Source organism: Labrus bergylta, chromosome 24 (genome assembly GCF_963930695.1).
Source record: "Labrus bergylta chromosome 24, fLabBer1.1, whole genome shotgun sequence".
NCBI lineage: Eukaryota > Metazoa > Chordata > Actinopteri > Labriformes > Labridae > Labrus > Labrus bergylta.
The window spans coordinates 4,497,701-4,514,061 of record NC_089218.1 but is presented as its reverse complement, the minus strand read 5'-3'; the positions used below and the strand labels follow the sequence as shown (position 1 = coordinate 4,514,061).

Genomic DNA, 16,361 nt, shown 5'->3' with positions numbered 1-16,361 from the left:
AAACAATGGCAGGCTCTTCTTTCTTTTGCTGAGGCGAGAGGAAATACTCCAGTGACAGCATTGTTCAGGTTTCTCTCCTCTCCTCTCCTCTCCTCCAGCACTTGACTTGACTCTGATTTGAGGCAGAGAGAGAGAGAGACAGAGAGAGAGGAGGAGAGGGGGGTGGAGGAGTGGTGATTGAGCGCAAAGGGGGCAGGACTTTTTCTCTCCGGGTCCTATTAAGAGCAAACTTTGTGTTTTTGTTCTCCAAGTTCAGTTCAGTGCTCTCCACTCTGCACACAGTTCCTCTCTGCTGCTCTTTTTTCTTTTTCCATTTTTTCCCCCCCCTCAATGGTTTTGTTTGCTTGCCTGTTGGTTACTACTGTGTGTGTTTCCATGGGGGATTTGGACACCGGGAGGATGCGCTTTTTGGAGGCACAGTTGCTCAAAGTTGTCTCTTCGGACAGTCCGGGGTTCTTTTAGTGGACACATTGATGCTGTTCGTGTTGGAATGAACAATGGTGCGGCTGCTTGGTGCTCTGGCCGGAGGCATGCTCTGCTTTCGGCTACTGTTGCTGTGCGTCGTGGAGTTGGCGCTTGGAGCCGGGGTTTCTACTTTCCAGGGGTTTTATCTTCCACCTGCGAACGGGTCGCTGCTCACACCTGCCCGGCGGACGGACGGGGTCGTGCGGACCATTGACAGGATTTACCACGGGGGAGGGAAGGTGGGCTACCTGCTGTACCTGGATGGGAGCCGATTTCAGCTGGACATGGAGCGGGACGAGTCGGACTGCGTGTACCGCGGGACTGTGGACTCCAACCCGGAGTCACTGGCCGTGTTCAACCTCTGCGGGGGGGGTCTGGAGGGCTTCTTCGCCGTGAAGCACACGCGCTACTCCATCACGCCAATCATCAGAGCGAAGGGACACGAGCATGACGCGCGCGCGCTGCGAGACGAGGACACGGACAGCGCGCTCCACGTGTTCACGCGGGACAGTTTCAGCTTCGAGGCGCTGCGCGAGGGGCGCGAGAGCTGCGGGACGCGGGATGGTCGCAGGGGGCGCAGGGACGCGTTGGGGAGACGCCGGGGCAAGGGGCGGGGGGCGGACGAGCGCGGCGCACGCGGGGGGAGACGCCGGGGCCGGCTCGCGGAGCGCGGCGCGCGGCACAGGAGGTCGGTGTCCCGCGCCAGGCACGTGGAGCTGCTCCTGGTGGCGGACGACACCATGGCCAAGAAGTACGGGAAGGACTTGAACCACTACCTGCTCACGCTCGCCTCCATCGCCTCCAAGTTGTACGGCCACGCGAGCATCGAGAACCCCATCCGGCTGACGGTGGTGAGGGTTGCCACGGTAACCGAGAAGGAGAAGGGCCTGGAGGTGTCCAAGAACGCGGCGGCGACTCTGAAGAGTTTCTGCAAGTGGCAGAACCAGCAGAACCCGCTCGACGACGACCACCAGCACCACCACGACGCCGCCATCCTCTTCACCAGGCAGGTAAACAAAACGTGACGCAACGGGTTTGTTTTTATTTTGATAGTGCACGCGGTGGGCAGCGTGTTTGACTCACAGCCGCAAAACAGCAACCCGTCGCTTTTCTTTCACCTGTTATAGTGAATTGACGGATGTTTGTCCTTGTATACCAGGGAGGGGCCACTTTGGTCACAGCAAGGGGGCCACATTCATTTAATTCTCACCGCCAGAGGGGCCAAATTGTAGAATACAAAAAAACAACTACAGTCAATTATGTCGCAAATTTAACTCAACATACACGAGTGATGAAATATTATTATGGACATATTTCTGGTTGTTATGATTTCATGGCAGATTTTGTCACGTTTCCAATTAATTGATGTGTAAAAATTGACCTGAGGGCCACGTTGAGGGTTGATGGGGGGGCCGCCAGTTGCCCACCCCTGTATGCAAGCTACGTTTAAAGCTTTGAAACCATTTAGTCATTATGCACCATGATTGAAAACGCTCGTCAAATCTGTGTTTCCTCGCGCCTGGCAGTTTTTCTAAGCAGCCTCCTTCTGTCTTCAGCCTCCTCCAACCCCTCCTAGTCCCCTGACGGCCAAAAAAAACCTTGGAAGTCCTTGAGGTCTGACTCGCCCGCCCCCTTGCACGAAAACTTCATTCCCATGGCAGGAGGAGGTTTGAAATCACCAGCTGGGTTGCGCTGCAGAAATATGCCCCCCCCCAAAAAAAAAAAAAAAAACTCCCCTTGAAACTGCATCTAATTATGTAGTCCTCCTCAGCCTTTCTCTCTCTCTCTCTCTCTCTCTCTCATCACTCCAGTCTGCACTTTTTTCCCCCACTTTCCAGTGTCTGTCAGCTGGGGTTGGGAGCTGTCAGAAAAACAAACACATGCACCCTGCGAGAGGCCATGTGTTTACCGAGACCACACTCATTTACCCTTTCTCTCCCCCTTTTCTCCCTGCCTGTTTTTTTTATTTTTTTTTATTTAATTTTTGCAAAGCAGCAGATCTACTGCTTAGTTTCACCCCCCCCCTCCCCCCCTCCCCTCCGGGTGTGTCTTCACGGTAGTTAACATGTCAGATAGCTCGCCTTGCATTGCGGTGGCGTTTAAACTCATGCACGGTCTTGTCGTCTACCCCGCAAGCAGACAGGGGGGGATTTACCTGGGATCTCCTGGGGCATGCAGCGAGTTGGCAAAGCAAGCCGGGTGGTGCATACCTGAGGTCAACCCTGCTGGCCAAGAAAACCCGTGTAGCTCATTCCCTGCACCTGCAAACGCGGGCATGGGGGTTCCTACAAAGCCAACTATTGGAGCGGAAGTCGGAGCATCTCTGCCTCACCTGTCGCAGCACTTTGCATTATTCACCGACCTGTCTCCTGACCTTCATTCACACACGTCTAACCTTTTACTTTTTCCCGTGTGGAAGCCCGGCATGTAGATGTTACCTGTCAGCAGCAGAAGCAGGGAGAGTCTCTTGTTTGCGTCTCTGCAGAGCAAACGATCAGCTAATGCACGACTCTCTCCTAAAGGTTCTGACCTTACACAAGCCACAGAACGCAGCCAACGCCCATTCACTTTGAACACTCGGCTACTAAAAGGCCGTTTTCAGGATTAGGCCTTTTTTGGGGTGAGTGCTTAAACTGCCGTCACTCTCAGTCATTACAGCAGGACTCATATCTAACATATCCTTTAAGAGAGTCCTTCTCTTAAAGGATGTGTTACGGCCAGCTCGTGTAGGCCCTAACATTCAAAATGGAGATCCACACAGTCAACTTGCTTAGGTTTTAGTTTATTTCAGAACAACCAAAAAAATGCAAGAGCAGAGGGAAATAAGTCCAATCTGTCCCGAGGAACCCACAGAAAGCTCTGGCAGCCTGGCTTGTATTCCCTTCCACTCAGGTGAAGCCCATCTGCAATCAGCAGGTAGGCGGGCGAGTCTCCCAACGACCAGCAGGCATGCCACCGCCAACCACCAGATGACGCCAAACCCTGAAACACAAAACACAAGCAGCACCAGGCCAAACACCACGGCCAGGGCCGTCACAGATGTTTTGCGCTTAAAGGTACAAAAAGATTTTTTGGAGCCGATCCGGTTGATTGTGTCAGTCGGCGCCATGAAACGATCTGAAGTGGCTGCAGCGCAATCCCTTAGGGGCTTCTTTTTTTTGTTTTTTTGCGACTGACAGACTCGGACGATTATTCCAAGTGTGCATCATTATGTGAAGGCACCAGACGTCATTGGCAAAAGTACTCAGAACAATGGAGTTCCTGAATTACCGCCGCGTCAGTATGTTGTTTGTGGTTTGCAAGTGCGTGTATTGTGTTGGACCTGAAACAAGCACTATAATTAGACGCACCTTTTCATCGTGCACCCGTTGCCATTGACAATTGCATTGCAAAACACACTTTCCTTTTTCCCCCATTCATCATTTTCGCACGAGAGGCTGTCGAGACAAACACCAAAACAAAGTCTGGAGCTGCTATCTCGCGAACAGGATGCAGCCATTGCACCTCCACTCGCACGACGCAGGAAGCCGGCCCGAGAAAGCTGTCGTTTTTTTTTTTTTTTTTGGCTCAGGTGCCTCTTGCTGCGTTGAAACAGAAGAAATAGGAAGAAAAAAAAGAAGTGGGTTAGGTGTTAAGTAACCTGTCAGCACTTCATAACCCAGATGGAAAGTTAGCAGGGAACTAGAGCTGAAGACTTTGTGACCGTGAAGTCAGACCACTCCTTTGTTCCCTGATAGGAGGAGGAGGTGGTGAAGGGGTGAGGGGGGGGAGTCCTCATCTCTTTGTGGTCAGGTCCAATTACTCCAACGCCCCCCCTGCCCGCCCCCGTCCCCGCAGTGAGCTGACCCGTGTGGCGGCGGTGTCACCCTGTTCCACACATACCAGCAACCCGGAACACAACAACGGGCACATTGAGAGGGGACGCTGGACGCTCCTGAGTGTGGATCTGTGCATGTTCTGCATGGCTGTGTTGGCTTGTTGTGAAGCCGGGACAGCAGACAAAGACCTTCTGTAAGGTGGACAGAGACGTACATGGCTTGTTCTGATGCCGGCTTGCATTGTGTAACGTTTGCTTCTCGCTCAGATATTCCATCAGACGATGCTCGCTGGCGCCTGTGATGCCATCGAGGCGTGCCAAAAGCAGAACTTCACTTCCTTATTGTTTACATTTTTCGCCGCTTAACCTACTTACATGTCCAGACTGGATAAAAAAAAAAAATTGAACGTGGGAATGTGCACATGTAGAGTTCGGACTCCTCCCTTTTCCTATGCACTTGTCCTCCCTTCTCTCCTCCCTCCTCTCCTCTGTTTATGTGTCCGTATATTAGCGTGTACATTTCCCAGCCCTCGCCCCCGTCGCAGCTAGTCCCTCTATTTGTTTTTACTGTTCTTGATATTTCACATGTGCTGTACATCGGGGCTGGCGTATGTTGACGACCTGCAGACGAGTCATGGATCTAAAAACCCCTCGACCCGCAGCCCCCCCCCCCTTCCCAGTCTGTCAACATACCAAACTAGCCAGAGAGTTCAGACAACACCTGAGCCTCCCTCTCTTTGCACTGCGATGCATCAGTGAACTCCAAATGCACCAAAGTTTCCTTGAGGTCTGAACTTTGGATGCTTCTGGTTTCCTTGCGATTCTGTTTCTGTTGCTTTGGTAAACTGTCATCAATAGTGTTTGAGTTTCACTAGAAATGTATCAAAGCTACAAAATCTGGTGTCGTGACAACCCCGAGTGAACCGACATCCACGTGTGCAAACGCAGCGCAACGACCTGTTCCGGATCAAATGTTTCAGCTCGGTCGCCAAATCGGCGCTCAAGTCGATCAGAGTTCAGATTGCCCGACTTCCTAGAATGCATCAGAAGTAATCGATGCAGCCTCCATTCAACCAAAATGTTTCTCTCTCTCTCTCTCTCTCTCTCTCTCTCTCTCTCTCTCTCTCTCTCTCTCTCTCTCTCTCTCTCTCTCTCTCTGGATGTTTTTACTTCACAAACTTAAATACATTTGGTACATCCATGTGTTAACATATCAAAGTGTCTGACATTTGAGTTGTTAGAGCTCCGCAGCTTGCACCACTCCAATCCCAGTAAACCCATCCCCCCCCCCCCCCCCCCCATGAGACGTAACGGAGTCGTTTTTAAAGTAGCAGAACAATTAGAGTGTTTGACAAGCTGTCAGTCACTGGTGATCAGCTCGAGGTGACCGGTCTAGTCAGTGTTCCAGCTCTGGATTCTGTCGCCTCTGTTTTTATCCCACAGATTGAGCTAGACTCTGTTCTCCTCCTGCCAGTGGGATTTAAATGTGTGTGTGTGTGTGTGTCTGGCTGGCTGGCTGTTTGTTTAACACAAGCCTTGGCTTAGATTGTAAGTGATCCTGTAAAACACACTCACACACACACTCTCACACACTCACACAGCTCTGATCGTCTCCTGACCTCTGCCACCAGCTCCCCACCTGCTCTCCTGTTATTTCTACCAATATTTTCTGTAACTTCTAAAGCGGCCCTCCATCCTCTCCCTCCGGCGTCTGATTCCTCAACTTATTTCTCTTTCCCTCCTCCCCCTCCCTCTTTTTTTTTGAAGCTCGTGTGAGAGAATGAAAACAAAGATGCAGACGTGTTCTCTCTTGTATTGTTCTAATTTTTAAAAAGGAGATTTCTCTTGTTTCCTATTAAAAACAGCGCGAGTGGTGTGCACAAGATAGATGGGAACGAAAACAGCCCTCGGCTCCTGAGAGGGTGTGAGAGAATAAATAAATGGAGATGGAAGGAGGTGGGAAGAGCGTCGGGGGTGAAAGAGTGTGGGAAATCTGCAAAAGAGAAAACAGACAAACTTCTCCATACGTTCTCTTTGTCTGCTTGGAAATAAAACAAATGTTTTCAGGCTCGTCTGCACGGGGGAGAGTTCAGAGAAACTTCAGCACTTTTTTTTTTGCTTTTGCAGCCATGCATGCAGACGGTTTGACTTCAGTTTCACACTTAATTTGCAGAAGTTGAGACTCTCTCCCTACATGTGCATGCACTTTTAGGTCCATGTTGTAGTCTGTACGTTTGTTCCTATCCTTTCTACGTATGTATGTATGCATGTGTGTGTGTGTGTGTGTGTGTGTGTGTGTGTGTGTGTGTGTGTGTGTGTGTGAGTGAGAGAGCAGCAAACACAAGGCACTCTGTTCCAAACTTTTCGGGCAAACACCCTCTCCCCGGAGAGCTTCTCAAACACGACCCAGCAGGCCTGTCAGCACCACTTAACATGACGATTCATCCTCCCCATGGGACAGATTTCTGTGTGTGTGTGTTTTCCCTTTTAGCACGTGCATACAGCGCGAGTGTGTGCGTGCACTCTTAATGCGACAGCCAACGGACCGATTGATCCGTGCACTCAGCGGGGTCACCCAGAGCCCGCCCCCCCCCCCCTCCTCCGCCCCCCCCCCCCTCCTCCGCCCCCCCTGAGGCTCCTCTCTTCTGCATGGACATGTGTGGGAATCAAAACAAAGATCGATACTGTGCGCGCTGGCAGCGGGTGAAGCAGACAGACTGATGCCCTGTGACAACTTCCTGTCCTACTGGCTTTGAGGAGCTTCATGACAGTCTCTATAATCAGTTTATCAGATCTATATTGAGAGACCAGCCTTCCATCGCTGCTACACCTGTTGGTTTGACCTGATAACTGGTCTCATATCCGGCAAACCGCGGGGCGTCCAAAACGGCCGTGTGTGGGTCGCCTTAAAACCGCCTACCGTCTCTGTTCCAAACAACAAACTTGTCCAACAGAGCTTGTTTTCTTAATGTCTGATGATACTGTAAGGTCACTTTATCATTTCCTTCAGTCGATATCTCACATGCTGATTGAAAACTTCCTGTCCTTCTCCGTCTCCAGGACCTCTGTGGGCACCACTCCTGCGACACGCTGGGCATGGCCGACGTCGGCACCGTCTGCTCTCCGGAGAGAAGCTGCGCCGTCATCGAGGACGACGGCCTCCACGCTGCGTTCACCGTCGCGCACGAGATAGGTAGGCATGGAGACACAAAGAGAGACACGTCGGGGCGCGCTGCGTCTGTCAGCACATGTCCCCCTCGCTGATTAATATCACGGGAGCTGTGGGTGATGTCACTCACCTGACACCTGAGTGTTTTCTTTTCTCATTCCTGCTGCATGTGCAAACTCTGAACAAGTCCCATCGGCTCGCTCTTTTTCCATCATCTCACATTCTGAACACGGTGTCCTCTCTCTCTCTCTCTCTCTCTCTCTCTCTCTCTCTCTCTCCCTCAGGTCACCTCCTGGGTTTGTCCCACGACGACTCCAAGTTCTGCGAGGAGCGCTTCGGCGTCAACAGCGACAAGCGCCTCATGTCCTCCATCCTCACCTCCATCGACGCCTCCAAACCGTGGAGCCGCTGCACCTCGGCGACCATCACCGACTTCTTCGACGATGGGAACGGTGAGCGTGGGAGAGAATGTGCAAACTGTTAAAAAAAAACAAAAAAAATAACTGCAAACGTCTTAGCGAGCGCTTTTCCCAGCCTGTACAAGGTTTTATTTTCTCCACCTTACAATTTTACAGCCGTGTGAATCTACTCTGCTGGAGCTTTTCTCCCACAGTACCTAACACTCAGAGCTGTTTACCCACAAACACAGCTTTGATCCGCGTTAACAGAGAGTCATTTAGAATCCTATTAACTTCTTAAAGACTGCAGTCGCAGTGCAGCCAAAGACAGATCACTGGCAGGAAACCAAGATGAGTCATACTTTGCATTCCCGCCTCGTCAAATACTTTCATTCATGGCTGCCTCAAAGCATTGTGGGTTGATATTTGCTTGGCGCTGCATTGCTTTCTGCATGAATCATCTGTTTCAATCTTCACTTTCAGCACTTTTATTTTGTAAAGATAAGAAATAGATTTTCTCAAGGTTTTCTTCATCTCTCTCGTCTTTCCTTCCACAGCCGAGTGTCTCCTCGACTCCCCCCGGCAGCCCCTCCTGGTCCCCGAGGAGCTCCCCGGCCAGAGCTACGACGCCGTCCGCCAGTGCCGCCTCGCCTTCGGCCCCGAGTACACGGTCTGCCCCGGCATGGACGTCTGCTCCCGGCTGTGGTGCGCCGTCATCCGCCAGGGCCAGATGGTGTGTCTGACCAAGAAGCTGCCGGCGGTGGAAGGGACGCCCTGCGGGAAGGGACGCATCTGCCTGCAGGGGAAGTGTGTGGACAAGACCAGGAAGAGACATTACTCGGTAAGAACAAAAAAAGGGAATCAGAAATAGAATCCTTGAAGTTGAAAACCAAAAGAGGTTAAAATCATTTAAAGTGCAAAGGTTAGCAATTAAAGGAGACACCACATGGACTCTAAATCAGTGGTTCAAGCAGCAGGAGCAACTTGGGGTTAAGTGTCTTTCCCACATCGGACATGTACATGCAGGAGCTGGGGATCGAACCCCCGACCTTCCTGTCAGGAGACGACCGACTCTTCAAACTGAGTCACAGCCGTCCCACCAATCAAAGTAGAGAGAGACAGAAAGGGAGACACTGATTTCCTCGCCTTCTTTGAGCTGTTTTTCTCTCCTCGCCTTATTTCAACAGATCTAAATTGAATTTAACCACATTTTTGTTTGAAGCCCAGAATCCATTCCTTGGCATGCTTATTGACGCCGTGTGAGTGAAGACAGAGACAGAAGGAAAACTCCGAAAGAACGAGTGAATAATCTCCCTGTTTATTTGTCACCTGATACTCGACGAGTCCGACCCTGATCTTTTGGCAGACGTCTGTATGTGTGGACCTGGCCCAACTTCTGACTCGCTGCTGCTGCTGCTGCTGCTGCTGCTGCCTCGTGTGACGACAGGTTTACCGCTTTGAGCGTCATTGACCTCCTCCATTCGAGGGTCTTCTCTGACCTCTGAGCCTTCATGGACTCATGGGAAAGACGTTTCCTCGTCTCATAAATTCTCCTTACATTTTTTTACCACTGCTTGAAGCGCTGATCGTAAAAATTTAAAAAAATAAGTACAGTACCTTCATAATTCCATTCAGGCTGTGTCTCAGGGGGGAAGCATGTGAGCGGCTCAAACACAGAACCCAGTCATGCTGTCTTAATCAGCGGCTTCATCACATGAAAATTATCTTTATTTCTGAGGCTTCTGCTGTGACACGTGGCCAACATGTCTGATCAGAACTTAGAACTTGTCCTCTCTCATCTCTTTTTTTTTTCATCCCTCTCTGATCTTTCCTCTGCTGTCACCCCCCCCCTTCCCTCCTCAAACCTTTTATCTCCTCTTTAATCTCGCGTCTCTTTTATATCGTCTCCCAGGCGTCCAACCACGGCAGCTGGAGTTCCTGGGGTCCTTGGGGTGCCTGCTCCAGGACTTGCGGAGGCGGCGTGCAGTTTGCCCAACGCCTGTGCAACAACCCGCCGCCGCGGAACAACGGGCGCTACTGCACGGGGAAGAGAGCCATCTATCGGTCCTGCAACGTCACACCGTGTCCAGCATCGAGTGAGTGGGATCTAATTTGGGTTCTATGTATCGGGTGGTTCTACACGCCTAGTACAAACTGTTAACATTTGTGTGTTTTTTATTCTAAATATCTTTGAATTTAACTTTTCCTCAGATAAGAATTACCGGCAGGAGCAGTGTGAGGTGCGTAACGGCCCTCAGACGGATCCTAAAGGGGTGAAGACCTTCGTCGAGTGGGTGCCAAAGTATGCCGGAGTCCTCCCTAAAGACGTGTGCAAGCTGACCTGCAGAGCCAAAGGAACAGGGTACTATGTGGTGTTCTCTCAGAGGGTGAGTTAATTTTATTTATTTTTTTAAAGGTGCAGTATTTTTTTTAATGTAAACAACTTTGCAAGATGACGTGATTTGTGCGTGTTGTTCTGCAGGTGGTAGACGGGACGGAGTGTCGACCGTACAGCAGCTCAGTGTGTGTGAAAGGGAAATGTATAAGGACAGGATGTGACGGCATCATTGGCTCCAAGCTTCAGTTTGACAAGTGTGGAATATGTGGAGGTGACAGCACGGGGTGTATACGTGTTGTTGGCAACTTCACCAAGAAGAGGTAAGGAAGAAGGGAAAATGTGAACCATGCATTATGCAGCTTTAGGGCCTGTTAGAGGCTTTCAGAGCCCTTCTCACTGGCGCTTATTGTTGCTAGGTTACTAACGTTACTAACGTTAACCTCCACTTCCCTCTGCAGTGACCGTTAAGTGTGTTTTAGATAGCTCTGTATGTTTTTCTTCAAGCAAACATCACTAAGAAAGCGATTTAAAGGAAATGTTGTTGAAAAAGCTGACATCAGAAGTCCCGCCCCCTCTTGATTGTGATTGGTTAGTGAAGGATAAGTGACATTTGGGTACAAAAAAAAAAACTGCTGATGCCGAGGGCATTTTTGTACTCAGGACTCTGAGCGCTCAAAATGCTGAACTGAACTGGTTTGGACACAGCCAGCCAAACAAACGGCCTTAGTGGACACAGACCCTTGTAGAATGCAAATATTTAAGTTTGCACTAATACCGGACAGGAGCTCATCAGTTTTGGATATAAAGTCTGCACATGCTGCGTAGAAGAAGAAACAGTCAAACTAACCACTACTTTGAAAATTTACAAAATATTCAACAGCAACCCAAACAGCCTAATCCTAAACGTTGGACATATGTTCAGTGTTAAATTGTTTTGCCTCCGATTCCTAAATCGAGTAACAAACAGGCTAACAGGTTTGCCTTGTCCAACACTGCTAAATCTCAGACTATATCGACTGTAATGATGTCAGAATCAGTCCATCAGTGCTTTTTAAGAAGCAATTTTGTTGGGGGGGGGGGGGGGGGGGTATTATGGACCCAGCATGTGCTAGTTTTCAGGTGACTCTCCTCGAGGGCACGCACATGATTGTTTTTGTAATATCTTGGACAGACGTGGGTTTGTGTGTATATTTATGAGAGTATTAGATCATGTAAATTTTAATTCTATGTCATGAGTTGTTGGAAGCCAGTAAATCAAAGCCATGGCTGACAAAGAACCCATTGTGTTGCATACTGATCTGATCTTGCTCTTCTTTTCTCTCTTCCCAAACAGTAAGGGTTATACCGACGTGGTGAAAATCCCTGCAGGCTCCACCCATATTAAGGTTCGTCAGCACAAGGCCAAGGACCAAACCCGCTACACCGCCTACTTAGCACTCCGGCGGCCCAACAGCGATTACCTCCTAAATGGCAAGTTCATGATCTCCACCTCCGAGACGGTCATCCCAGTCAACGGTTCTGTGCTCAACTACAGCGGCTGGAGCCAAAAGGACGAGTGGCTTCACAGTATGGGTCCAGGAGCCATCCAAGAAGCATTGGTGGTCCAGATTCTAGCAACAGACGCTAAAAAGCCCCTGGATGTTGGTTATAGCTTCTACATGCCACGCCGGACAACCCCACAGCAGCCGTCAGCTCCATTAGTCCCCAACCCAAAGTCGATCCCTGTGCAGATTCCTACAACCGTCTCAACCACGACAAGAACCACGACCACCTCCAGTCGCACCACTACATCTTCCCCAGTTCCCCCTGTCCTTAATCCAGGGCCACCCACAGGTCCAGGTCCTTCCACCCCAACCCCAGGACCGCAATGGGTAACGGGTTCCTGGATGACTTGTTCCAGGACTTGTGACACTGGCTGGCAAAGTCGGACAGTTCAGTGCAAGGACCCGGATGGGAAACTGTCCAAGGGTTGCATGCTTGGTGCCCGGCCTTCTGCCTTTAAACACTGTCTGGTTAAGAAATGTTGAACTGACAGGAGGGAAGAAGTGACTATTAAGAAACAATTCGTGGGAAGAAGTTAATCTGTACCTCTGATAAAGGTCTCAAGTGCTGGATGTAGGACTATGGACCAATAAATGTAAGGCATCAAACCTTAAACAGGACCAGGAATGTTGGCTTAAAGCGCCTTGACCAGATACAAAGAGACCCAGAGACTGAGTGGCATGGTACCTGATTATATGCCAGACGAATGTCCGGGAATCATAAGAGCTATGCAAGTAGGACGGAGGACAGTTCCCGTATGACAGTGACAAGTCCAGCCCTGGCATAGCTAAGGACTTCATTGCATGTCACTTCTACATGGACAGTAACTGATTGTCTTTACTTCAGTCTCCAAGTCACGGAGGCTTAGTATGTGTTGCCCTGTAATGGCATGCGTGTTGTGTTTTTGTATGCTACTCCATGTCTTCTAATCACTGTGGGGATTCGGAAGCCGTACCCCTTTGTCTTTTGTCGTGAGTTTATCCAAGACAAGAGCCCCAATGATGGGAAGCACTCAATATTTACATTGTCGTAATTTCTGCCGGTATTGTAGCCCTGTTCCACCACTGTCATCCATTTCAGTCCATGGTCCACTATTACCATCTCCCAAAACTCTTGACATTTCTCTGACTGAGAGGCCTTTAAACTGATCCCATCCAATATCAATCTTCTAAGCAACTGTTCAGAATGAAACCATCAAAACAGGAAGGTCAGTTAATGCTTGAGACTTCACTCACAACTGATCTGTGTGTCCAGATATCCCCAATCTCCAATTTGAACTGGCCAGAGTATGTGGGCGAAGACACATCTGTAGAAATCCAATAGGAAATGCATTTCAATTCACCCCTATAAGTGACTTTTATTTTGCCGTTGAGACTTTCTGAAGCCAATCTTGATACAATCTGTACATGGCAAAATGGGGATTTGGGCTGGCAGTACAAGTACAGGTGTAAAGATTGCACAGGGCTTTTGTACCAACTTGAGTCGTCTCAGCAGCAGTGCTGTCAGTCGAGCTACCAATGGTAAAACGGATATTTGTACATGTAATATTCCTGAATTCAGAAGTTGTTTCTCGTCTTCCAGTGTCCAAGAAGATTTCATCCTTGTATTCTCTGCTTTGTGATTGTGACTGAAATGTCCAACTTTCAAGAGATTGAAATACTTATGGCAGTTCTGGATCAGGGCTATCCACGTGTTCTGACCACAGGCCCTCTTTGTCTTTCATTTGACTGATCGGCCCAGCTGAATACCAGAAAGCTTGTGTCTCAGGATCGGGTTCTTGAGAAATTTAGAAGAAAGGCAAACTGATAATCCCCTGTAAAGTGTGGGACAGCAGAATGGTGTTATTGGATTCGAAAGGGAATCTTCAAGGACAAAGTTAAATTGACAAAAGGGCAAAGTAACTATGACACTCCTTAACATTTATGGAGGTTAATTTTAACTCAAATGTTTGGGGAAATGCTTGATTTTATGTGCGTGAGTGTAATGTGTGTGTTTGTTTTTTGTGTGCATGCTTAGTGCTAGCACATCCATGTACCAGGCTTGTGTTTTTTAAAGCACATACAGTATGTACTGTGATCTTGATGCTTCCTCACTCTCAGTTCCATTTATATCAATCATTATGCTGGTGCTGGGAGGTTTACAGTCCTCACATTTTTCATGTTGCAGTAAATATCTTGTTTATCTGTTTCAGAAGCAATGCTAATATGACAATGTGTGCCCTGGATACTCGCAACGACAGCAAGAGAGACACTAATGCAGTTATTAATGTCCTTTTGCAATTCAACTCGTTCTCCTTTTTCTTTTTTTATTTCTCATTACACTTGACTTTTTTTAAATGATTGTTTAGCCTGTTTGCAAACCTGTTGCAACAATTCAGATTTTGCCACAGAAGAGATTCATCTAAAGGATCTGTTAACCCAAAATAGAGAAAGGTACCTATTGCCAGTTAAATTTTGAAATGCAGATAGTTTGATTGTTGATTTATCTGCCTACTGCCTCCCCAGTCGGTAAACAGAATTTAACTTGCCATTACAAACTTTTTACTTCAGAAACAATGCCTTGGTTACATCAGACAATCCTAGACCTCGACGTCTTGGTTCTAGAAAGCTTCTCAAATATTCATTCAAAGAATAGTTTGACAGTGAAATTAAATATACATGTTAAATTTCTTACCTGGGAATATGCAGAAAGATTCAATCCACACCACAGTCTTGCCATGAACAATAAAGTTGAGCCAGAAAAGCAGTATCTTAGCTTAGCATTAAGCCATGAGGTAATGGAAAACAGTTGCCTACCTCTGTCCAATAATTATAAATAAAACCATCAAGCCACTTTCAGCTTGGCAATTGCTACATTTTTTAATGATTGTTTAATCAATACAAGAACTTAACTGTTAAAACAACACTTTATCCCGATTTTTGTAATGCTAAGCTAACAGGCTACTAGCTATAATTGTGTATTGAATGGACACTTTCAAGTAGGGTATCATTTCTCTCGTCTAAATCTCAAAAACATGAATATTAATGTCAAAATATTCAATTAAGTAAGGAACAAAACAAAAGACAGGATTTAACCAAGTTTATATGAAGAAATTTGATTATTTGGTAATTTTTTTAATTAAGAATGTAAGATAAAGGTATTGTTCCTCAGACATTTGGTACATGTGCAGGAGAAAACAAAGCATGATACAAAAAAGTTTTCAGGTCAACAAACCACTTACAAAATGTTCTGTTTTCTTCACACCTTCAGAATTATTTACACAGTATAGACATTTTTTTGTACAAATTAGTAGGTCTTCCATATGTGTAATGTAATATTTACGATAATATACACACATCATTGAAACAATCCATCATTGGCGCAGTATTTGTAGATTTTGGAAACCTACACACACACATACTCGCAACCTACTCCGACTCTTCCGGTGGGGAAACCCGTCTCGCTGAATGACAGAAAAACACAGCACTGAACTTGTAATTTATTGTTTGTACAACTGGTATGTGTGAATAAAAGAAGCATTGAGATGAGTTTTATTTATTATAGTAATTTTGTATCAAATTACTATTTAACTTAGGAATATGACTGTGCAGATGCATTCCTCTGTAAGAATATAGTGTTTTTTTTCTAGTCATCCACATGAATATATGTACATAAAATCTATATATTTAAATATCTTGGTGTCTGTGTTGTTCGTTGTGTACTTGCATACATATTTCAGTTATCTTAACTAGTATTATAAACTTTATTTGCTTGTCATGAATAGGGCTATGACCGACGATGGGCTTATGCGGATATCGATATGTATATCAGCCGATATCTCTCTTAAATCTATCTTTGATCTGTAGATAGATTTTTCACATTATCGGAGATTAAAAGTGTCTTCCTTTTGCTAAAATGGGCTTTCATTGCTTAGAAAAGTCTTCTACAGGTTGCCCGGAGACCTACAGATTTTTTTAAAAGCTTCTAATTTACAGAGTCAAGTGACATTCTGTGTAATAATATATAATATATAACTAATCATTTGAATTCCTTTACATCTTTTTTCAGTCGTATATATTTAAAGTAAAAGTACTCATCATGCACACTGGCTCCTGAAACTGTTTTAATGGATGTTTTATCGCTGGTTTAAGATAAGAGCAGTATTTTAATATTGTATCTGGTAGAGATGTGTAAACCACCTCAAGCTAACAAAGGCACAATTAGCAAAACGGAATTAGAAGAAACATTGACACAGTTGCAATGGTGTTATATTTGAGCCGTTAAATTTCAATAACAGAATCAGCCCTTATAGTTGCACATTAAGTATACAGGTGTGGGAATGTGGAGCAGGGGATCATGGGAGAAATTCAAATCCCTTAGATGTTTTAGAACTCATATTCAGACTGGGTCAGAGCATTTCTTCTGACCTTTAATCTCAACCTGAAGCCTTTAGTTAAAAATGTATCTGTCATATGTTGTCCCTGCTGTTGGGTTACTAGTGTCTTTCAGTTTATAGATCCGTTTGTATTTTGTTTTACTTTGTTATCAACACAGGTTTACTTCCTGCTATCATGTGTTTTCCCCATCCAGTTTGATTGTATACCCCGCCCTGATTGGTCTCACCTTGGCCTTGTTTAGCCTCCTCTCTTCAGT

The 16,361-nt window shown here is 47.1% G+C and overlaps 1 protein-coding gene across 1 annotated transcript; it reads left to right on the top strand.

Annotated features, from left to right (window-relative positions):
* Window positions 1-238: 238 nt before the first annotated feature.
* Window positions 239-15,401, top strand: LOC136176953 (A disintegrin and metalloproteinase with thrombospondin motifs 5). The gene is made up of 8 exons (XM_020656207.3): window positions 239-1,475; window positions 7,343-7,475; window positions 7,736-7,903; window positions 8,407-8,690; window positions 9,762-9,945; window positions 10,061-10,236; window positions 10,332-10,507; window positions 11,521-15,401. Exons 1-8 carry the CDS (start codon window positions 498-500, stop codon window positions 12,212-12,214), a joined length of 2,793 nt encoding a protein of 930 aa, XP_020511863.2. The 5' UTR covers window positions 239-497; the 3' UTR covers window positions 12,215-15,401.
* Window positions 15,402-16,361: the final 960 nt, after the last annotated feature.